Source organism: Orcinus orca, chromosome 4 (genome assembly GCF_937001465.1).
Source record: "Orcinus orca chromosome 4, mOrcOrc1.1, whole genome shotgun sequence".
NCBI lineage: Eukaryota > Metazoa > Chordata > Mammalia > Artiodactyla > Delphinidae > Orcinus > Orcinus orca.
Window position 1 is genome coordinate 46,185,208 of NC_064562.1, and position 25,747 is coordinate 46,210,954.

General features: G+C 34.7%; 1 protein-coding gene across 4 annotated transcripts in view; it reads right to left on the minus strand.

Moving 5' to 3' along the window:
* BMP2K (BMP2 inducible kinase) overlaps positions 1–25,747 on the minus strand; it is a 125,148-nt gene that overhangs the window by 51,614 nt on the left and 47,787 nt on the right. For all 4 annotated transcript variants that reach the window (XM_004280166.4, XM_033406448.2, XM_049709358.1 and 1 more), the window contains 6 exons: positions 17,478–17,596; positions 14,173–14,278; positions 10,524–10,666; positions 7,839–7,960; positions 5,615–5,696; positions 1,820–1,952 (listed from right to left, as the gene is read on the minus strand). In XM_004280166.4, the coding sequence (XP_004280214.1) occupies positions 1,820–1,952; positions 5,615–5,696; positions 7,839–7,960; positions 10,524–10,666; positions 14,173–14,278; positions 17,478–17,596 (705 nt within the window). The remainder of the gene's footprint in view (positions 1–1,819; positions 1,953–5,614; positions 5,697–7,838; positions 7,961–10,523; positions 10,667–14,172; positions 14,279–17,477; positions 17,597–25,747) is intronic.

Here is a 25,747-nt window from a genome sequence, read left to right on the forward strand (position 1 = left end):
GCTTATACCTTTCCCATCTTCTTGCCTCCTTACCCCTCTACTGACTACTCTTCACATAGTAGCTGAAATCATCCTTTTTAATAATGATGCTTTTTCACAAAAATAATGTTACTCTTCTACCCAAAAAGCTCAGTGGCCCCCTCATCTCATAATTAAAGCCATGGTCCTTTTGATGGCCTATTAGACCCTACACTCTTCCTGCTGCCTGTTCTTGTAATTAAAGTTTCATTGGAACATGACCACACTCATTCATTTACATATTGTCTGTGACTGCTTTCAGTAAAACAGCAGAGTTGAGTCATTGTAACAGAGACTCTATGGTCTGCAAAGCTTAGCTATTTACTGACTGTCTGGCCTTTTACAGAAAAAGTTTGCTGACCCTTGCTCTAGAATGTAAGGTTCTTTTTTTTTTTTACATCTTTATTGGAGTATAATTGCTTTACAATGGTGTGTTAGTTTCTGCTTTATAACAAAGTGAATCAGTTATACATATACATATGTTCCCATGTCTCTTCCCTCTTGTGTCTCCCTCCCTCCCACCCGCCCTATCCTCCATTTTCTTTTGATTATTTTTCTTCTGGAGTGTTTGCCCTTTTCTTTTTGAGTTACATGAGTTAGCCAATTGTCAAATGTGTAACATAAATTACAAAAGTTAGCCAATTGTCAAGTGTGTAATAAATTTTTTTTCCAGTTTACCATTTGACTTTATGCTTGGGTTCATGGTTTGGGGGAATTTTTAATGGTTTAAATTTATATGTCAATGGATTCATCTTTTCTATTTCCTGAGATTAAAAGCCTAGTTTACACATTATCTACTCCAGTGTTATAAATAAATTCAGACCTATTTTCTTCAAGTACATTTATGTTTTATTTTTTGCATTTAGGTCTTTGATTTATCTGAAATTTTAGCATAATGTTTGAAGTAGAGATCCAGTCTGATTTTTCATCCACAAGTGGATAATAAAGTTTTGTATTTCCATCTGTTTTTCCCCACTGAGTTGAACTGCTATCTTTATTATACAAAACCTCAAATATATTTACATTGACCCTCTTTTCTACTGCACTGATCTCAGTGGCTGGAGGCTATGACAGAGGATGTTTAAAATGGAAAAAAACAGAGTAGAAATGCTAGAAACACTTTAATTGAAACAGTGCAGGGCAGTGCTGTTTAAATACTGCAACTTCCTAACATATTTTATATCTGATGATCCTCCTCCTCCCCCAAATCATCTTTTTCAGAAAATTGTACCATGTGCGTATATAAAATATTAAATTACAGTACCTGTCAAAAAGGAAGAAAAAATTCTTAAAAGAGGCTGTAATGAAAACTGAGGTATTCTTTTGGAATCAAAGGCCCACAGGATTTCTCCTTCTGACATACACTTAGGTTGCTTTCTAATTTTATAATCAATAAGGAATATTAAAAAGAGTGGCCAAATAAACTACTATCTAAGATTGGCAATACTGTGATCTAAAGAAGCAACAGGTCTGGATATTTGGATTTCAAAAGTTCAGACTGAATAATTAAATGTTACGCTGTAAGTTTTTCCAGAAATTCCAGTTTCCTTAATTATATAATCTCTATGTTTTATAAAACCTTATCTAGAGCTTAAAAATATCCATGTACTAATCATTAATTAATCTGCTTTCATTCCTATAGAAGTCTTATAAACATCTTTTTCAATGTATTTCTTGACTATAGTTTCATAAAATTATAATACATGAAATTAAAAGACTAGGTTTAGGTAAAGGAATGGAAACAGCAGGCCCTAAGTACGGTTATCTTATAATTTTTTTAATAAATTTTCCAAGTACTTACTTATTAAACAATGTATGTTATGGGAGTAACGGGAATTGTCTGGGATGGTGAAGCTGCCATCACAGATAGCAACCTGACTCTCACCAAAAGGAAGAGTGAAGAAACAAAGTTTATACAGCAAACATCCCAGGGCCTGTAAAACAAAGAAGCATGAATATCATCAGAGCTCAAGTATCAACTTAACCACAAGACAAAAAAAAAGTAGCCACAAACCAAGAACTAAATATGTTATTAAAAAAAATAAAAGCCTAATGTTTCTATACTGGATCAATCTTTTCACAAATTACAACTTAAACAAATTAATGCACTTAATTTTTAAAAAGGCATTTAACTGCATCATTACCATATTTTTCTATCACATCTGTGGCTAGCTGGCTGAATTAATGTTATCATGGAACTCTAGATCATGAATGATATAACTAAAATTATAAGTGGCTGGTTCCCTTCGGGAGAAAAACTACACTTTTACTTCTTTCACAAGGAAAATATATATTTAGTACATAACTAGCATATAACAACCAACGATGTAAGCACAAGGCTCCTCCGAGCAGAATTCTTTAAAAATTCACTATAATATCTGTTTTAAAATTCCAAGTACGAGTTAACCAGCACAGTTAAACTTAGCATACAACCATCAATAATGATTATTCCCTGATTTTCACTGATTTCACTGAGCACGTCATTATTTCATAATATATTATTCACTGAGCACATAATATAAAAATTCGTTCTCTACTTCTATATATAATCCTACAACTTTAATTCTATATTACACTAGTCATATTTGCACCTGGGTAATCTATATAAAATTCAAAAAGGAAGGGCTCTGTCTGCTTCACTTGCATGGATTCACAGACATCATAGCACCAATAAATCTACTTGCTGACAATGAAGACAAAACACCCTAAAACACAAATTGCATCTGGAAAAGTAGCACAGGAAATTTTTAGCTAAACTGCCAACAGCTCACACCTGAGACACAGTAATAAAATGTGATTTTCTGCTCAAGAAATCATTATGCTGTCACAGGAAGTGTCACCTATAAGCCTTATGAGTGTAAGGGGTGATTCTAATTCTAAATTGATTGTATAAAATTACCCAGTAGTAACTATACAATTACATCAGCAATAACTGAAATTTGGCCTATCTAAAAATTAGCAAATCAGCTTTCCTTCGTTGGATTTTCTCCACGCAGCAACTTAGCAAACCCAATTAACAAATACACTAGCTTTATAACTACTATGAAGATCACAGTATACAGAAATACCTTTCTGAGTTCAACAATATTAACTTACAACACATTATTTTCAATACTATAACAGTCTTCCAATGAAAAAAGTTTAAATACTCTAGAAATTTCAATATATTAGTACAAAAACATTACTAGATTATTTACCATATGACTAACAAAAGTATTAAGATTCTGAATAGAAATAACCAGTTCAATGTGGCTTTAAAAAAATTTACAATGCTTTTTTTCTGTAAGAAAGATATTTTCAGCTTTTATGCAACAGATTGAGCGTAAGCGTTCCTTAAAAGCACTAAAAAGTATATTATTAATTGTGTAATATCTGCATTAAATTACACATTTCTTCTGCCCAAATGATAGTTAGGCCAACAAGATCTGCATTTTAGCCAGTTTTATCTTGTCAATCAAACCTTTAATAACGTATCTTTTGTTGTGGGAGTTCCCAGATAACAATTTTAGATAGCAATGCCAGTGTACTTAAAAAACATAAATCTAAAATACTCTTGCTTTACAGAGTGTGAGCACAGTGAGGTGTCCTAATTTTTTTTCACACCAAAGGCATTTCCCTCTTTATCCATTTGATACAATGAGAACTGTTGAAGAAACAGGAGGGAACGAATGACCTTATTTTGAAGGCTGAGTATCACCGTCTTTAATTTTCCTCGTTAAAAGGTAACATGAAGCATCTGTCACTGAATTTCCTACTGGTCAATAAAATCAGCATCCTAGTTCTCAGGATAAAAATAACCTACAATGAAAACTTCAAAACAAAAATTTTTTTCCCAAAATATATATGCTAAATGAATACTTTAACCTCAATATCATAACCCTCTGAATCAGCAATATTTTTTTTCTGGATATTCTTGAATTCACACCTAAGACGTGTAGCATTTCATCTGAGCTAAGACAAGCATTAAAATGGCATCACGGAAATTAAAACTCTGTCAAGCATATAAACACAGATTCTGTTTTCTGATTACTTTTCTGGCTTCTTTTTTATCTTTGAGTATCTATTTGTCATCCCACAGCTATACCAAGTTATCCATTATAGAAATACTGTCCCATATACTAACCTGTAAATGGTATAAATTTTAAACTTATCACTGACAATTTAGTATGCTGCCTGGCATGCATTCGAAGCCTGGTGAAAAATGAAAACAACAAAAAAAGATTCCCTCCTTTTTGTTAAGATATTGGGCTGCAATCAAGTTCTTAGAGACTTTTTTTTTTTTTAATCAACCCTTGATGATTTCAAAACAGCAGTCAAGCTATAATGTCTGTTGTTTCCTCTGCTGTTGAAATACGCTTTTAGGTAATGTGGATTTCAACATCAGTCACAAAATTAGGCCAGGAAAGACTTCCACAATCACCTCCTCTAATTAATACTTTCATTTTATAAATTAAGATCCAGCTGAATTTGCTTTCTACATTATACTGCAAGCCATTTACTATAAACCATTTAATGAGTCAAATGTTAACGCTGAGAAGAGCAACGGAATTTGAGTCACACAAGCTGGTGATCTGTAAGCAGTATCAAATTACCTAAATCAAACCTATTCATGGTTTGATTAAATTATGTATATGGTTAAAAAGTCAACTACCACGAGATTTAAGAACCACCGGTCAAAGAGTGTATATTATGTAGACAAAGGAAAACCAATCATAGATACTCTTTTTTTTATTATTATCTTGCAAGAATATCTGGTATCCCAACCCCTATAAGAGAAGGCCAGGAGAGGGGCACCAAGAAGATATTCATTTGGGTTCACATGTTACACTCGACTACTTTCTAAACATTACGTTTTAAAACAAAATAAATAGGACTTTTCTTGGAAATTCTAGAACTACTTCCAAAGGAGTATTTTTCCTCCATCCCTAACATAGCCACTAGTGGTAGATGTGGCTAAATACGTGATAAATTTAAATGAGTTCACATCTAAAATAGAATTTCCTGCTAGTTTATTAAATATAGCCCAAACATATTTTACTTCTGAAATAAGTTCTAAAGAAGTGCGGGCACTCTAACATAAAGTTCAACTCTATAGAAACATGATATATCTCAATAATTCAATCCAGATATAGATGCTAAATGATAAAGAACCTAAATATATACAGGTTAGTCAATGGTATGTTTATAATTTTTAAAAAGTTTTACTCGTTAGTTTCCACTAAAAAGATCCTAAAATACTCCAGAAAATTATCAACAATATTACGTAAGAATTAGGTCTAGCTTTTCCATACTGTGATCAACCAAAATTGCACTCAAATCAAAAAAAATTGTTAACAATCACATATAATTTAAATTCTAAAAAATACTGTGATAAAAAGTTACATTATATGGAAATCCTTTATTTGCCTTTTTATACCTAAGCTTTCCATCTCAGGATCAAGAAGGTAATATGTGCTAATATTTTTCTTCTGAAGAAGAAGCTTTACTGTCCACCACTCTCTGCTACTTATTAGGAAATACCTTGCGGAGGACAGGGGGAAAATAATCAGATTTTGTTAATTTGGTTAGTGAAAATGTCAGCCTTTCTTGGCCTTACCCAGATATCAGCCTTGGTGGTGATAGGTTTCCCTCCATAAAGGTTGATCATTTCAGGGGCTCTGTATGACAGAGTTGTATACCTGGCAGTAAATAAGTAAAATGGAGTGGAGATATAAAAAAAAAGACAGATACTACATTGTTTCTACATAAAATACTACGAAAAACTTTTAGGTTCGATAACATTATCAAGAAATAATACTATTTTAAAAGCTCATTAAAAGTCCATCAAGGATTAAACAATACAAAGCATCTATACACATTTTTATTCAACAAGTGCAATTGCATCTATAATGATAAAAACAATTTTTAATAGAAAAATTTTAAATAAAGGTGATGTATGGGAAATGTAGTTTTCCTTGAATTTCTTATAGGAAATAATACAATTTGACTATGAAAATATCCTTATCAAAATATTTTAGTCTATTAATTTAAAAGTAAAGCTTCCACCCTCTCAAAAAATTAATTTCTATGTTTATTAAGCAGCTTGTTTTTATGGACTCTAACATAATTCCTTGCACATGGTAGTAAATCTCCTTTAGGTTTGTTTTTATAATTGTTGTTTTAAGAGTAATCTCGTTGCCATAATTAACTATCATTACTTATACTAATTAAGTACAGTTCTAAAACTGTCAGCATAAGCAATCTGGAATTAAGATACTGTGAATAAATATTTACCAGTATAAAAACTCCAAATCCATTATGAATAGAATAAAGTAGTGCTCAATGAACAGAATAAAGTAGGGCAGAAATTATTAGAATATCAAAGGAATTCCTATAGTATGGCATAATTTAAGATTCATTTTCAGTGTTTTTATGTTTTATTTTACATGAATTATCTTAAAGCTCAATATTCTACCATGTTACTTTTTCCAAATTACCCTGACTGGGTGATACATTCTGATGATACTACTACAGAGGAGTGATCTAAGAAACCAGAATATAAACTACATGAGGACGGGACTTTTTTTTTTTTTGTTCACTGCTATACTGTATACCAACAACAGTGTCCACTACATTGTAGGCCCTGAATAATTACCTGTTAACTGAATAAATGGTTAGATCATTAACTCAACTGAGCCACAAAGCACAAGAACCCATGAGCTTATTACATTCATCACTAGTGTACAATTCTGCTGAACCTTAACTATACTTCAGATCTTAACAGCAAGAAATGAAACTTCCAGCAAGTCAAAGATGCTTGAGCAGAATTCTGCAGCTGTCATTATACATCACAACCCAATCTTTTAAAATTATATGTATATGCATATATCCACAAGAAGCTAATTCAATAATTCATTGTTCTGTTTCTTCAGGACATTTATATGTTTACTAAGGAGTTTGTTTTTATGGAATCTAACATAATCATCATAGGCTGTTTCCTGAGTAGAAATATGTAAGTCTAGAAAACCATAGTTTTATACAAATGGTCCAGAGTAAGATCAGCTCTACTTGAGCTATCTCAAAATATATGTTGCAGTTCAAACGAAAGCTCCTAGGCAGCCTTAAACAACTGAGAATTTGTAAGGAGGTGAAGAAAAGCAACTTAGAAAAGGCAGCTATTTAGAAATTTCTATTCTGACAGATCTTTCTGCATTCTGTATCATTTTATTAAGATAACCTAAGATTTACAAGCAGTACTATTTTCTAAAACTAGAAAACAGAAGTCAGGGAAAGGTCCTTCTAATAGTACTCTAGCAACCATGGAAAGTACAAGATTAAGAAAACGTAAGGCAGATACGAGTTACATTTCTACCAGAAAGTTTTCCAATACAATATTATAAAGTAACAAGTTTTCCACATAGTTTTCAATGCATTACTAGGTCAATCTTCTTAACATTAAATATGAAGTAAAAGTTTAATGTTTTCAAATAATTTAATTTTTTCCTAACAAGCACAAATCCTCAGTATCAATAAAAACAAAGATGTTTAACTGAATTCAGCAATAACTTCAAACCCCCTTTAATGATTCCACTAATTACTATAGCTTATTTAACAAACTTCTTGATAAATTTGTTTACAATGCAGATGAAACGTTTGTTTCCATCATAAAATGTATTTCCTATTGAACTAGATGAGACATAAACTAATCAATGTCTATGGCTCAGAAATATCTTAAAGAAATCTATTAATGGAATACCTAAAATTTATATTAGCAGAGCTGGTCACAGACTCAAGTTAACTAAAATTCCCATGAGACAAAACACAATAAAGATAACACTTACTTTTTAATTTCTTCTTCTACTATATTAACTCCATCTTTCTGAGGATTAAGAAATTTATTTGTGGCACTGCCAAAGTCACAAAGTACATAGTTTCCACCATCATTCAACAAAATATTTTCCACCTTCAGAAAAGAAAAGCAATTAACAGTATTTTCAAGGTGAAAATTATATTTTTATAACAATGTTTTTACACAGTTAAACACTGATATATAATATATAGAGAGAGACAGAGACAGAGACAGAGAGACAGAGACAGAGAGAGACAGAGAGTGAAAGAAAGAGAGAGAGAGAGAGAGAGGATACCTCAAATTGTGAGCAAGGACAAATGATTCAGAACAAAAATATACTTTACTTTATCTACTGCTTCTCTCACTAAGAACAGAAAAGTGCTTCTCCCATCCCAGGATGATTTCTGCTAAGGGCCAAGGAACCCTAAGTCCTCTCAAAAACTGCTTCTATGGAAGAGAAGAACTAGTAGCAGTCAGAGTCTATACTATGCCTCCATTTTTCTCCTTTTCTGACACTTAGCTTACCTATAGAAAGGTAACAAAAAACATTACAATTCTACCTTTGATTGACTCCTAATTCCATTTTTATCTAAAATACTACACTGAAAAACACAGATTTTACTTTATGCCTTAACTTAGAGATCAGAGTTGTAGTAACTTAAATGAAATTATGCGCACAGTTTCTAAAACAGGAGAATGTGGGTTCACAGCCCAGCTCTGCTACTTATTAGCATATGTACCCTTGGACAACTTGCTTAACCACTCTTGTGCTTTAGTCTCCTTATCTATAAAATGGGGAAAATAATAATATCTATTACAGGGGACTGTTGTAAAAACTGAAAGAATTAAAACACGTAAAGGGCTTAGAATAGTGACTGAAATAAGGTAAGCACACAATAAATGATACTATTATTAACATTTTTACACAATATTTTTTATTTTTATGATACAGTTTTAAATGAGTAATTTAATTTCTCTCCACTCTACCAAAATACTCACATTACAGTTTCTTTACAATTTTTCTTCTATATTTCATTTTACTCTACTTTTAAAAGTATTCAATATTTGCACAAAATATTTATATAAGAAATCTACTTAAAAAAAAGAAACTTACTTAAAACAAACAGGATTGCATAAATTTACACATGTAAAAAGAACTAAGTATATGAAATATGGTCTATATAAAATTATGCAGTTCAATGTCTTTTTTGTTTTAAAATCAAGAGGACTCAGCTGAAAACATCACCTTTACATTTAAGAAGTTAATGAGCTATAACAGTGCAAAAAAGTCAGACCAAATTATTGGGGAAAATGTAAAAGCTGCATATTCAAGAGAACTGAAATGAACTATACTGGTTATCAAAATTAAGGGACAGAGGTCTGTAGTCAAGTATTTCAATCTTGCCTTGACTTGTATCCTTTCAGCACAGGTTTCCCTGGATGATGCTTTCATGGTTAACAACCTATATTCTAAGTGACATCTTCTATTCTCTTGTATCTTAAGAGCATTTTATTATCACTTTTCATAAATTTTGTATAATAAGTATACAAAGTATACTTTGTATACTTTGTATACTTTGTATAAGTATACAAAGTATATAAGTATAATAAGTATAATCAGAATTGTATAATCAGAATTGGGATTCATTCATTCATTAAATATTTATTGAGACCCTGCTATGTGCCAGGCACTGTTCTAAATGCTTGGATACATCAGTACGAAAGAGAAAAATCCCTGCCCACAGGAAGCTTACAGTGTAGTGGGAGAGGACAGAAAATAACCAACAGACATAATACATAAGCAAATTTTATAGTATCCGAGAAAGTGACAAGTGATAATAAAAGGCAGAACAAATAGAGTATGGAAAGGTTAGGTTGTAATTATAAATAAGGTGGTGCAACGACAGGACTCACTGAGAAAGTGAATCTGAGCAGATTTGAAGTGGGGGAAAGATTAGCCATGGGATATCTGGGCATAAAGCATTGCAGCAAGAGGAATTTTTGTAATCTTAGTGTTTGTAGGTATCAAAGAGGACCCCTATGCTTCTAAACAATATGTGTAATGATAGCTCAAGCAATATGATACCAGGAATGTTCAATCCCCTTTGGGCACTTTTTCCAATTTAACAAGTGGGTACCATATACAAGAGGTCAGATTCCATGAAAATGTAAGACAAAGTGACCTTTGAGTGGCAATCACCACCAAATTATAGTAAATTATCTAAAACTACAGTAAATTATAAATAAATGAGTAAAGAGACCCATTTACGGTCACCTCCAATATCTCTGGAAAACACCCTGATGCTTAAAATGAATTATAAGAAATAGGAGGAGTGCTGAACTGGGAAGAATAGTGTGGAGGGATATCTAACCTGTGTCAGTGATGTTCATATTTTTGTTCATATGAAACCTTTTAAAGAAGCCTGCTCTGTAAAACAGAAGCAAAGTAGGGAGCACAAAATCTACCTCTACAGTAGTGCTAGCAACCCTCAGGGTCATGAAAAGCACAATTTCAATTCTATAGTCAGTCTTTTATGGCCTCAGGGAATGTAGCTGGGGACAGAGAGACCAATCTCAGTGCTAGTAATAAAAACTGGTTTATATGAAGACAATCCAAGAACATTTTTAACTCCAAAGTTTAAAAGGCATTAATCCATACGTAGACTAAAGTTCATACCTTCAGATCCCGGTGAATTATTGGAGTCTTACACTGATGCAACCTTGCAACAGCTTCACAGGTATCACAGAATATCTGTAACACTTCTGGTTCTGTAAAACCTGTCTGCAGCTTCTTATTCATCTGATTCACTACCTGCCCAGCTAACCAAAAAAGTAATTTTGAGAAGACATATTTTTAATAAATGAAGACTACCACAAACAAAGAGATTAAGAAATGTCTATGGTCTCAGGTAATGGAGAATTGGCTTTTTTTGTAATTTTCATGTAAGGATGCTTATTATACCATATTGTGTTGATTTAATGACATACATTTTTTTTCACATTTTACATCTCTGAAGTGAAAACATCTTAAAATAAGTGACGTTCTGCTAATGCTATTGGCCATATTTTAACATCTCCAAATTCAGAGTGTACCTTGTAACTGATGGCATCATAGATTTGAAGAAACGGTTAGCACGGGTAAACAGTGGTGAACAAAGATAAAGTCTCTATTATCATGGAATTTATAGTCTAAAGGCAGAGATAAACAATCACACAAATATTTATCATAATTACGTACAATAAGGATAATATGAGAAAAACCCAAATTTAAATTAGTGAAGGAGGATGGGGAGAAAAGAGTGCCAGAGAAGGCCTAAGGAAGTGATTATTTATGTTGAGACTGAAGGTTAATCAGGAATTAACCTGGTAGAGATCTGGGAGAACACACTAGTGATAGCAAGTGACATATACAAAGGCCTCTAGTTTGGGAAAGAGCTTAATGATTTTGAATAACTAAAAGAGAACCACTGTGGGTATGGTCTAGAAAGCAGAGAAGAGAGTAAAGTCAGATGATACTAACAAGACAAACAAATCAAGATTTTATCTTGAGATTTTTATCTTGAGAACCAAGGAAACTTCCTGATCTGACCTTTTAGAAGATCTCCTTGATTGGGGGATAGAGGAATCACAAGAGTGGAAAAAGAGAGATAGGTTAAGGGGCTAAGGCTCTAAACCAGGTTAAGAGATAGTGGGCAGAGTAACTTACTAAAATCAAATAGCCACAACAATGAGCCACGAGAGAATTATTAAATATTACAATGTACTACAATAATTGATAATCTAATAATGACAATTCTTAATTACTAAGAGAAAGTTTACTATTATTATATTTTAACAATGCAAGTAAATACATGATTCATTCACAGCATTCTAACAGAAATCAAGTTTGGAAATTTAAAAAGGCAAGCTTATGTTAACTTGAAACTTTCCTGTAACAAGTCTGAATAAATGAATGTCTGCTACTGTGTAATCTGTAAGAAGGTGCATACACACCTGTTCCTTCTATTATTACTGTCTAAACAGCATTCTCATATATTTTCTGAAATAGGTGTTTTTTCTTAGAACTTTAAAGCAGGGGGAAAAAAAATTATTTTGCCTATCAATCCTCAACTTTCAGAAAACTCAGGTCCATTTGGTTGTAATTTGTTCAAAGTGTCTCATATAAGATTGAGGCACCTGACTAGGCAGCAATTTCCTCCATCCTCGTTTGTCAGACGCCCTGACTCATGTTATCCAAAAATTAAACAGTAAGAAAAGTGCTTTCTTGGTGTTCATTCACATTCTTAAAATATCTTTTCACAGATAAGAAATCATAACCTTGAACTCATTCTATCTTTTCCACACTTTCAATGTTGTAATGAGTAGAATAAATTTTAAACAAAAGTCGATCTTCTTTCTTCCCTTCAGAGATCTTTGGGCTTGAAACACAAAATCCGGTCCCCCAAAAAGGCTAAAAAGCTCTATTTGAGCTGCATTTCAAATGCAGAAACAAACAAAATTTCATTATTCAAAATCAAAGTCTTCTGAAAATTAAAGTAAAATTATTCTAATGAAAAATTTTAAAATCAGATTCAGAAAGGAAACAATGTATACTGAAGGTCTTTTAAGATAAGGTGCATGTAACTCCCGAATCTTTACATATTTTTCACAGTTATCATCTCCTAAACAAGAACTTTTATACGCTGCCCGATTTCATTATTAAAATTTAAAAAGTCAACATTTTTCTAGCCTCAACAATCTTCATCTCTCTGAGATTACAATTATACTTAATTTAAAATGCTATACTGGGCTTCCCTGGTGGCGCAGTGGTTGAGAGTCCGCCTGTCGATGCAGGGGACACAGGTTCATGCCCCGGTCCAGAAGGATCCTCCTGCATGCCGCAGAGCGGCTGGTCCCATGAGCCAGGGCCACTGGGCCTGCGCGTCCGGAGCCTGTGCTCCACAACGGGAGAGGCCACGGCAGTGAGAGGCCCGCGTACCACAAAAAAAAAAAAAAAAAAAAAAAAAGCTATACCATCCCATTTAAATTTTGATATGACTTTTTTTTAACAAGATACTTAATTTTATCTGCAGTAGACTGCACCATTGGCTCCCAAATACTCACTTGCCTAAAAACTGAAGCTCATGTAGTTCCCCTTTTAAAATGTCTTCTGGATGACAATGAAACTCATCCAGGGTTATGATTATGCTCAATTCAATTATTTTTGAAAAGTTACAAGTAGCGAAGGGCTATTAGTCAACTCTCATCCAGCTAAGAATTGGCACCTTAAATGCTAGAATTCAGGAAAGTAGGGTAAAGAAAATCAATATCGTCTCCTTAAAGAGATCACAAATGCTTTACAGTAGAGAAGATGAGATATAAATGAGGAAAAACAATCAAGAAAATATCTAATTTTTTACATTATATATGGAAATAAGTTACAAACATATCACAATAGATATTATAATATTGATTCATTTCATTTTCCTCTGTCCGTCCCCCTTCTTACAAGACTGGAGTAAATGAGACCACGTTTTCTCCATTATCATCACCAACCTCCTTCTCCTCCAACCTTCAGGAAGTGACAAGAGTTCCTGGTACCATAATTAACAATCATAACTGTCTTAAGAGAATTTATATATAAACCAGGGCTCCCTAGAATCCAAACTGTCAGATACAGTCTGATGAGGGAGGGGGGAAAGCAAGTTTGCAGGAAATGGATTAATTGCCCCCATTACACCCATTAAAGTAAAAACAAAAAACAAAAAACTTTTCAGGGACTAAAAATTATTATTATAATAATTTAGGCATACTATACAAGTAAATATTTCTTTGAAAACACCACATTATATCCAAATAAAATGTGGTTTTCTATCTTCTGATGTTTTCAAAAGACCACATAATATAAGTTTATAAAAATTATAGATCAAAATGCATCCTTGAAATTTATTATATTTAATATGTTCAAAGATAACATGGTAGCGTGCTGGAAAAAAATCTTGCAACACTAATATGGACACAGTATGCTCTTCTTGGTTGGATTATAAAAGAAATGTATAGGCATCAGGAAAGGTGACTGTTCTTTACGTTTTAGATTTTCTGTTTAAAACCCAACAGCACTTTTCTAATTGTCCATTAACATATGCTCACATCATCATTGCATCAACTATGAGTAGGTTTTAAATACTTTTTAACAGCATTCCTTATTTAGGCAAATAATTAAAGCTGAGATTGCAATGAATGCCCAGAATTAGATGACAGCTGCCCTAAGAGAAACCAAGACACCTACTAACCCATTTTTATAGGCAAATTTTTTTAGCAAAAAACAACCACAGAAAAATACTTACCTCGACAATATTCCATTAAGATAAGCACTTCCCATACATTATCACTAACTGAATTAACAGTACAGTCCAAATAACCCACAATATTTTTGTGACCAGACAGCTCTTTCTGTAAAAAATAAACAAAATTTTAAAAACTGGCAAACATATTTTAAAGGTCTATCATTAACAATGATTTGAAGTCTAAATTAATATATTTAAAGAATTTCAAAAAGTAAGATTTAGGTGTAAGTATGGAATCCGACACATTTCAAAAAGATTTCTACAGTTTCAATGGAAAGTTTATTTATATGTGACTGTCATTTCCTAACAAGCAAATAGTTAATGAATACTTATTTTCAATTCAATGGGGAAGAAAGAGATGGTTCATTCAAAAGTAAGTTTCCAGGGCCTCCCTGGTGGCACAGCTGTTAACAACCTGCCTGCCAATGCGGGGACATGGGTTCGAGCCCTGGTCCAAGAAGATCCCACACATCGCAGAGCAACAAAGCCCATGTGCCACAACTACAGAGCCTGATCTCTAGAGCCCGCAAGCCACAACTACTGAGCCCAAGTGCCATAACTACTGAAGCCCACGTGCCTAGAGCCCATGCTCCACAACAAGAGAAGCAGCCGCAATGAGAAGCCTGCGCACTGCAACGAAGAGTAGCCGCCGCTCTCCGCAACTAGAGAAAAGCCCTCACACAGTAACAAAGACCCAACGCAGCCAAAAATAAATAAATTAAAAAAAAAAGAGTTTCCAGAAGTGAGTGTACAAGATAGTCCTTTGGGACTCAAGAATAAAATACCAGAACTTTTACTTATTTTTATCTTAAAAAGATAAAGAAATTAAGCTCTAATATTTATGAACAATTACACTCGCGTTTGTTTTGTCTGCAACATATTGCAATTTATGTCCACCTAGTCAAGTGAATTTATGAATGTATGTACTTTTAACTAAATAACCTAAAAAAATAAACAAGTAGCTAAAAAGGATTTCTGTAAAGAAACCATAAAGATAACACTAATATTACAAGTACAAGAAACTAAGAAGAAAATGGCAAATCTGACACTTTTGCTCCTAGTACAAGACAATCATTAACATTTATAAGGTTGACAATCATCAACATTTATAAGGTTAAAAATCATAATGATCTAAATAAGGTCTGTCTGTAAATTAAAAACTCTTATCAAGAATACTGTTTAAAATAATTTACACCCACTATCATTAAAATAAACCTAGTTTTAAGTGTGTAATATAATTTGAGATATTAGCTAACAGCAGCTGAACATGCGAATAATTCATAAATAAACATAAATAGTGAAGGATTAGTCATCAAAAAACAGTTTGAAGACAACTGCTCACCTCCCCAAAATAGCTTATTTAAAAGCATAGGATCTGAGTTTTGCTGAGGTTGACGCTATGTTTTATATATCTCAAAATTATACAAAATCTATTGAAAGGAAGAATTATAGTACAATACCATATCTGGGCTTAGGTTAGAAAACTTAGTCTAAGATTCCCTATTATCTCGGAGTAAATCTTTTCACCCTTTTGACTAATAGCCTTACCTGAAAAACAGCAAGTCTCAAAGCCTAATCAACTCTAGTCTAGCTAAGGAATAGGGATAATAAAAGCAGAATTCTGATAAGTCATACTGTATAAATGTGTCTATCTTCAAACAAAAAGGATCAAAATATGTGTGTTGATAAAGATGTTGATACAAAATAAGAAAATCTCCCTCTTAGCAGCTGGGGAAGCTTGACAGTAACAAGTGTTTTCAAGGAAGTAGATAAACTAGAACCCTCCTAACACTGCCGGTGTGAACAGAAAATGGTTCAACTGCTGTGGAATTAATGGTTCCTTAAAAAGTTAAATGTGGAATTACCATATGACCCAGCAATTCCACTCTTAGATACATACCCAAAAGAACTGAAAATAAACAATACATATGTACACATATTCATAGCAACACTACTCACAATAGCCAAAAGGTAGAAATAGCCCAAATGTCTATCCATGGTTTTTTAAAAAAGTCCATCAATAGATGAACACATAAACAAATTTTGATACATATATAGTATATATAATGGAATATTATTCACTCATAAAAAGGAATGAAGTACTGATAAGTACTACAATGTGGATGAACCTTAAAAATATGGTAAGTGAAAGAAGCCAGACACAAAAGGTCATATATTGCTTGATCCCATGTATATGAAATATCCAGAACAGGTAAATCTATCGAGACATAACATAGACGGGTGGTTGCCAGGGCCTGGAACAAGAGTGGAATGGGGAGCAACTGCTTCATGGGCAGGGGTTTCCTTTTGGAGTGATGAAAAGGTTTTAAAACAAGGTAGAGGCAGTCTGTGCACAATACTGTGAATGTACTAAAAACCACTGAATTGTTCATTTTAAAATGTGAATTATAAAATGTGTAGTATGTGAATTTCACCTAAATAAAACAAAAATGTTAAATATATATATTAGCACTTGATAAACAGTAGATGAGGAGGAGTAAGAGGAAGAGAATAAAAGAAGAGAAGACCAGGAGAAAGAGGGGAGAACAAGAATAAGAAACCACCCAGAGCACTGACAATAAGCAACTCTAGAAAAAAAGGAAATTTTTATTCTGTAATTTTCTCGAAATGTTTAATCTAGTTAACTGAGTAACTGAAATTTTCTTTAATGGCGTATTAAAATATTTTTCACTTTTCCTAATATTAAAGAAGAATTTTTTCCTTGCTGAAGCATACCTTACCAACACTACAGAGTTCACACACACACACACACAAATCAACTTTACGGCATGATTTTAAAAATGAAAAGCAAAACTAACTGTGGTCTGTGAATACTAACACATATAAGTGAATGTATTAAATACGCAGGGGAAGCGTAAGCACCAAATTCAGGATAGGGGTTCCCTTTTGGATGAGGATAACAGTATAAGGATAACATTACAGAGGAATACACAGAAGGCTTCAACTGTATCTGTAAGCCTTTATTTCTTAAGTTGGGTAGGGGGTAAACTGGTGTTCACTAATTTTCTACATTCTTCTATTCTCAAAATATTCCATAATTTAAATTTATTTTAAAAAGGAAAAAAGAAAGCAGAGAAGCTTGCCTGTTGAACTGTAATAGGGAAGGGAGGAAAGGTAGGAGTTGTTTCTATTTAGCCCTAAGTATGGCTATAAAGAGTACACTTCAAAGGTTATCTAGATGTGCCCAAGCCAATAAGCAGCTTGCCTACAGGTTGGTTAATGTTATGTGAAAAACTGAAAGAAAATACACCAAATTTTTCAAAGGAAATTACTCTTTCACTTACCATAATTGTAATTTCCCTTTTACAAATGTTGAGGTCTGTCGCGTTATTGACATACATTCGCTTCAATGCATAGCGGAGTCCACCGTGAGTCCGCACCAGGAAAACTGTGGAGAATCCACCTAGAAGAACAAGAATCTACTAAATAAGAAGAATTTGAAGCTCCTGCCAAAATCATGTAACAGCACTGAGGAGCTTCATCTCACAGGGAAATAAACTGATTGTACACAAGACAAAAATAAGAACAGTAAACAACTAACACATTGTACTAAATTAACAGCCCAATCATTGGCTTCCTATGCCAATCATGAAGTAGCACATACAGGATAACATGCTTCTCAAGTTAAAATATACAAATATCATTTGAGTGGGAATATTTCTTATATAGGACGTGGAAAATGTTAACAACTTAACTATATCACTATAGTTTGGCAAATACTAGTGATTGCCTACCCATCAGCCTCTCCGTCTTAGTGATGACAAAACACTGATGTGATTTAATATGAGACATCAACGGGATCAGAGGGGTGGGTCCCTCTTAAAGTTCCAGGGGATCAACCAACACTGTTCTAAGGCAATAATGGGAATCTCATTTCCTCTTGTCAGCAGCTGATTTAGGATTGAATATGTAACCAATTTTGGCTATATGGGACATAAGGAAAAGTATGCTGAGGGTTGCAGGAAAGATTTTCCAACCAGAAAAAACAAAACAAAACAAAAAAAAGATTCATATGATGAGGCTCTGCTCTTCCTTCCGGCTTTTGGATTTTGTTGTATAAGAATATACTCTTTAGACCTATGGCAACCATATGTGGTCATGACGGAAAAAAGAATGAGAGAGAAAATGACCCAAAACACTGAATTACTTTGGCAACTGAATTACACAAGCCTTCCAGACCTCTCACGTGAGATTATAAATGTCCTCATTATTTATGCCACAGTGTGTTAACTGTACCCCAGAAAGCATCATATATGAAACAAATAGCCAGGTATTCTAAAGGACAATTACTTCTGTCACATACAAGCAAAGATTTCCACCTTAAGTTTTTAAAACTCATTTTAGCATAGGATATTTTGTAGCTTAATTATAATTTTAAAACAAAAAAAATTACCGATACCCTCATTCACCAGAAGGAAGACAGCAGAAGCAAGAAAAATAGAAGCAGGAAAAACTACAGAAGCAAGAAGACAGCAGAAGCAAGAACTACAATCCTGCAGCCTGTGGAACAAAAACCAACATCACAAAGAGGTAAACAAGATGAAAGGGCTGAGGGCTATGTACCAGATGAAGGAACAAGATACAACCCCAGAAAAACAACTAAATGAAGTGGAGATAGGCAACCTTCCAGGAAAAGAATTCAGAATAATGATAGTGAAGATGATGCAGGGCCTCAGAAAAAGGATGGAGGCAGAAGTCGACAAGATGGCAAGAAATGTTTCACAAAGATCTAGAAGAATTAAAGAACAAACAAACAGAGATGAACAATACAATAATTGAAATGAAAAATACACTAGAAGGAATCAATAGCAGAATAACTGAGGCAGAAGAACGGATAAGTGACCTGGAAGACAGAATGTGGAATTCACTGCTGCAGAACAGAATAAAGAAAAAAGAATGAAAAGAAATGAAGACAACCTAAGAGACCTCTGGGACAACATTAAATGCAACAACATTCACATTACAGGGGCCCCAGAAGGAGAAGAGAGAGAGAAAAGACCTGATAAAATATTTGAAGAGATTATACTTGAAAACTTCCCTAACATGGGAAAGGAAATAGCCACCCAAGTCCAGGAAGCACAGAGAGTCCCATACAGGATAAATCCAAGGAGAAACACACTGAGACACACAGTAAACAACTTGGCAAAAATTAAAGACAAAGAAAAATTATTGAAAGCAGCAAGGGAAAAATGACAAATAACATACAAGGGAACTCCCATAAGGTTAACAGCTGATTTCTCAGCAGAAACTCTACAAGCCAGAAGGGAGTGGCATGATATACTTAAAGTGATGAAAGGGAAGAACCTACAACCAAGATTACTCTACCCAGCAAGGATCTCATTCAGATTCAATGGAGAAATCAAAAGCTTTACAGACAAGCAAAAGCTAAGAGAATTCAGCACCACAAAACCAGCTCTACAACAAATGCTAAAGGAACGTCTCTAGTGGGAAACACAGCAGAAGAAAAGGACCTACAAAAACAACCCCAAAACAATTGAGAAAATGGTAATAGGAACATACATATCGATAATTATCTTAAACGTGAATGGATTAAATGCTCCAACCAAAAGGCACACGCTTGCTGAATGGATACAAAAACAAGACCCATATATATGCTGTCTACAAGAGACCCACTTCAGACCTAGGGACACATACAGACGGAAAGTGAGGGGATGGAAAAAGATATTCCATGCAAATGGAAATCAAAAGAAAGCTGGAGTAGCAATTCTCATATCAGACAAAATAGACTTTAAAATAAAGACTATTATAAGAAACAAAGAAGGACACTACATAATGATCAAGGGATCAATCCAAGAAGAAGATATAATTGTAAATATTTATGCACCCAACATAGGAGCAACTCAATACACAAGGCACCTGCTAACAGCTATAAAAGAGGAAATTGACAGTAACACAATAATAGAGGGGAACTTGAACACCTCACTTACACCAATGGACAGATCATCCAAACAGAAAATTAATAAGGAAACACAAGTTTTAAATGACACAATAGACCAGACAGAATTAATTGATATTTATAGGACATTCCATCCAAAAGCAGCAGATTACACTTTCTTCTCAAGTGTGCACAGAACATTCTCCAGGATAGATCACATCTTGGGTCAAAAATCAAGCCTCAGTAAATTTAAGAAAATTGAAATCATATCAGGCATCTTCTCTGACCACAACGCTATGAGATTAGAAATCAATTACAGGGGGTTTCCCTGGTGGTGCAGTGGTTGAGAGTCCACCTGCTGATGCAGGGGACACGGGTTCGTGCCCCAGTCCGGGAAGATCCCACATGCCGCGGAGCGGCTGGGCCCATGAGCCATGGTCGCTGAGCCTGCACGTCCGGAGCCTGTGCTCCGCAACGGGAGAGGCCACAACAGTGAGAGGCCTGCGTACCGCAAAAAACAAAAAAAAAAGAAATCAATTACAGGGAAAAGAACGTAAAAAACACAAACTCATGAAGGCTAAACAATATGTTACTAAATAACCATAAGATCACTGAAGAAATCAAAGATGAAACCAAAAATACCTAGGGACAAATGACAATGAAAACACGACGATCCAAAACCTATGGGATGCAGCAAAAGCAGTTCTAAGAGGGAAGTTTAAACCTATAGAAGCTTACCTCAAGAAACAAGAAATATCTCAAATAATCTAAAATTACACCTAAAGGAACTAGAGAAAGAAGAACAAACAACACACAAAGTCAGCAGAAGGAAAGAAATCATAAAGTTCAGAGCAGAAATAAATGAAATAGAAACAAAAAAAAACAATTGCTAAGTTCAATAAAACTAAAAGCTGGTTCTTTGAGAAGATAAACAAAATTGGTAAACCATTAGCCAGACTCATCAAGAAAAAGAGGAAGAGGACTCAAATCAATTAAATTAGAAATGAAAAAGGAGAAGTTACAACAGACACTGCAGACATACAAAGCATCCTAAAAGACTACAACAAGCAACTCTATGCCAATAAATTGAACAACCTGGAAGAAATGGACAAATTCTTAGAAAGGTATAACCTTGCAAGACTGAACCAGGAAGAAATAGAAAATATGAACAGACCAATCACAAGTAATGAAATGGAAACTGTGATTAAAAATCTTCCAACAAACAAAAGCCCAGGACTAGATGCCTTCACAGGTGAATTCTATCAAACATTTAGAGAAGAGCTAACACCCATCCTTCTCAAACTCTTCCAAAAAATTGCAGACGAAGGAACCTCCCAAACTCATTCTGTGAGGCCACCATCAATCACCCTGATACCAAAACCAGACGAAGATACTACAAAAAAAGAAAATTACAGACCAATATCACTGATGAATATAGATGCAAAAATCCTCAACAAAACACTAGCAAACAGAATGAAACAACACATTAAAAGGATCATACCATGATCTAGTGGGATCTATGGCCAACTAATCTATGACAAAGGAGGCAAGGATATACAATGGAGAAAAGACAGTCTCTTCAATAAGTGGTGCTGGGAAAACTAGACAGCTACATGTAAAAGAATGAAATTAGAACACTCCCTAACAGCATACATAAAAATAAACTCAAAATGGATTAAAGACCTAAATGTAAGACCAGATACTATAAAACTCTTAGAGGAAAACATAGGCAGAACACTCTATGACATAAATCACAGCAAGATCTTTTGTGACCCACCTCCTAGAGAAATGGAAATAAAAACAAAAATGGGACCTAGTGAAACTTAAAAGCTTTTACACAGCAAAGGAAACCATAAACAAGACGAAAAGACAGGGCTTCCCTGGTGGCGCAGTGGTTGGGAGTCCACCTGCCGATGCAGGGGACGCGGATTCATGCCCCGTTCTGGGGTAATCCCACGTGCCGCGGAGCAGCTGGGCCCGTGAGCCATGGCCGCTGAGCCTGCACGTTCACAGCCTGTGCTCCGCAGCGGGAGAGGCCACGGCAGTGAGAGGCCCACGTGCCGCAAAAAAAAAAAAAAAAAAGACAACCCTCAGAATGGGAGAAAATATTTGCAAACAAATCAAAGGACAAAGGATTAATCTCCAAAATATATAAACAGCTCATGCAGCTCAATATTATAAAAACAAAAGACCCAATCCAAAAGTGGGCAGAAAACCTAAATAGACATTTCTCCAAAGACAATATACAGATGGCCAAGAAGCACATGAAAAGCTGCTCAACATCACTAATTATTAGAGAAATGCAAATCAAAACTACAATGAGGTATCACCTCACACCAATTAGAATGGGCATCATCAGAAAATCTACAAACAACAAATGCTGGAGAGGGTGTGGAGAAAAGGGAACCCTCTTGCACTGTTGGTGAGAATGTAAATTGATACATCTACTATGGAGAACAGTATGGAGGTCCCTTAAAACACGAAAAATAGAACTACCATATGACCCAGCAATCCCACTACTGGGCATATACCCAGAGAAAACCATAATTCAAAAAGACACATGCACCCCAGTGTTCATTGCAGCTCTATTTACCATGGCCAGGTCATGGAAGCAACCTAAATGCCCATTGACAGAAGAATGGATAAAGAAGATGTGGTACATATATACAATGGAATATTATTCAGCCATAAAAAGGAACGGTATTGGGTCATTTGTAGAGGCGTGGATGGATCTAGAGATTGTCATACGGAGTGAAGTAAGTCAGAAAGAGAAAAAAATATATCGTATATTAACACATATATGTGGAACCTAGAAAAATGGTACAGATGAACCAGTTTGCAGGGCAAAAATTGAGACACAGATGTAGAGAACAAACATATGGACATCAAAGGGGGAAGGCGGCGGGGTTGGGGGTGGTGGTGTGATGAACTGGGAGATTGGGATTGACATGTACACACTGATGTGTGTAAAATTGATTACTAATAAGAACCTGCTGTATAGAAAAATAAAATACAAAAATTCCAAAAACAAAAAAAGCACTAAAGACTCCACACACACGCGCGCACCTACACACACACACACACACACACACACACACACACACTTCTATTATTTAGAAGTAATAAATTCAGTGAAGTTTCAAGATCAAATTTTTTTTTAAATGTCACTTTTATCAATTTGTTAGTCCTTCTAACACAGCAATCTCAGCAATGATAAGGCACTAGCACTCCAGTTCAGTGCAAAATGCTCAAAGGAAAAGTAAACTATTGGGGATAAACAACAGGGGAAAAGAGCTCCTAGGATGACAGTCCAGAATCAGTACAGATTCATTCCGGAGTCTCCATATCCTCTAACTGCACGTATAAGGAACTGTACAACTCCCACCTTATAGATCTGGATTTCCATGTATATAAAGTAGGGGAAATCACTCACAAGGCGGTTACCAGGAGAGAAAAAGATGATGTTTGGGAAAGGTACTTTAAGTAAAAGCTCTAACAATTCAGGGCATTTGTTTAAAAGATGCTCATTTAACATTAATTTCATATGCAAACATTAACGAATTAGTAGCATTAATAAAGTGCTACTTAAACTGCTCAAATTTTATTTGATTAAAAAATTAAAGACAATGCTAAAATTTAGAATATATCTAGATACAGAAGTAGTATGGGTACAGGTCAAGATAAACCATTTATATAGCATTTGTTTTGAGATATTTTAGAGATTCCCCTAGAGCAATGATTCCCAAGCATAACTATGCATCAGAATTGCCTGGTGAGCTGGTGTGTGTGTGTTTATCTTGAATAGTTTCCAGGTTCTGACAAGTCTGAATCAGAAGGTCTCAAGTCAGGCCAAATACATACATTTTGCTAAACCATCCCTTACTCATTATTCTACTTTTGTATATGTTCTTATGAATATATAATAATATAAACTGAGTATTAACTGGGGCGGCAGTGGGAGTCCCCCAGATGGTTCTGATGTACAACCTAGTTAAGTACACACTGAACCACAGTAAAAAAATTCCTGAAGGAAACATGGATTCTATACATCAGCGGTCCCCAACCTTTTTGACACCAGGGACTGGTTTCATGGAAGACAACCTTTCCATGGACGGGGCTGGTGGGGTGTGGGGGGGTTCAGGCAGTAATGCGAGAGATGGGGAGAGATGGGAAGCTTTGTGCCCTCACCCACTGCTCACCGCCTGCTGTGCAGCTCAGTTCCTAAAAGGCCTCGGACCAGTAGCAGTCTGCAGCCTGGGCACTGGGGACCCCTACTATACATCCATTCTCAACCATACATATAACAAAGTAATTTCATCCCTATGAATTAGGAAAATTAGGGGAAAAATGTTAACTAAGTTTTGTTCATAAAACCCCTGTTTCTAAAAATTAAAGTTTGATAATTTCACCAATCCTATATCAGACATAGATCTGGCAAAATGTTAAGTTTTCTACATAGAGAGATGATGTGTTCATCAACTATGATTTACACCTAAACATGGTAAACACCGTACTGGTCGTCAGCAGTGCCTGCTCTGAGAATGAAATGGAATAATTTGTTTATATTTCTCCAAATACTATATTTTCCAAAATTTTCTGATTAAGTATTAGTTAGCTAATATTATTTCTGTTTGAAGAATGCATTTAGTGGGAGGTAACTAGTTGAGACATTATAGTAATCCAAGAGAGGACCATTATCTGCTTGCCACCAACCCATATCCACCAAATTCTCCAACACACATTCTTCACAGAAGGCTTTCAGGACAAACCCAATTCATGCTCCTCACTCCCTCAGGCACCTCTATATAGAGTTTTGACTATATTATCACATACTTCAATTTTTAACTCATTTTATACATAAATCAAAAGAATTTATGGCAGTAACCACAAATTCCACTTATTATATATTTCTATGTCCAATTCAACATATTGTTCAATTCAAGCCCAGTTCCAGGCACGGCTGCTAAATTAATGCTAAATTTATACTTCCAAATATTGGATTACAAGAATACTATAAAACATTCCAAATGTTCTCAAAATCCCATGAAAATAAAAGAATTGATGACAGATTTGGTCTTTGCTATGTTAAAGAGGTGATTACTGGTGATGTCCCTAGATAGCTTCAGGTTGTAGGCTGGTCCCAGAAAAACCAACTACTGTGTATGATTAGAGGGTTGAAACTTTTCAGACTTTTTCCTATCCCATCTCCCAATCTCTGAGGAGAAAAGAGTGGTTAGAGATTGAGTTCAATCACATGACCAATGATTTAATCAACCATACCTATGTTAAGCTACTTCAATAAAAACTACAAGTAACAAGGTACAGAGAGCTTCATGGCTGGTGAACATACTAACATACTGGGAGAGTGGTGTATCCTGACTCCATTGGAACAAAAGCTCCTGCACTAGAGAAACTTCTAGACCTCATCCTATACTTGTTCATCTGGGTTTTTCATTTGTATCCTTTATAATAAAATAGTAGTCATAACTACAGCACTTCCCTAAGTTCTGTGAGTAGTTCTACCAAATTATCAAACCTGAAGAGGGTGTCATGGGAACACCCAAATATGCCGTCAACCGAGTCCATCAGAAGTGGTTCCCTGTCATCTGAAATGGGGGCAATCTTGTAGGACTGGGCCCACTTGTGGGGGCTGCACCT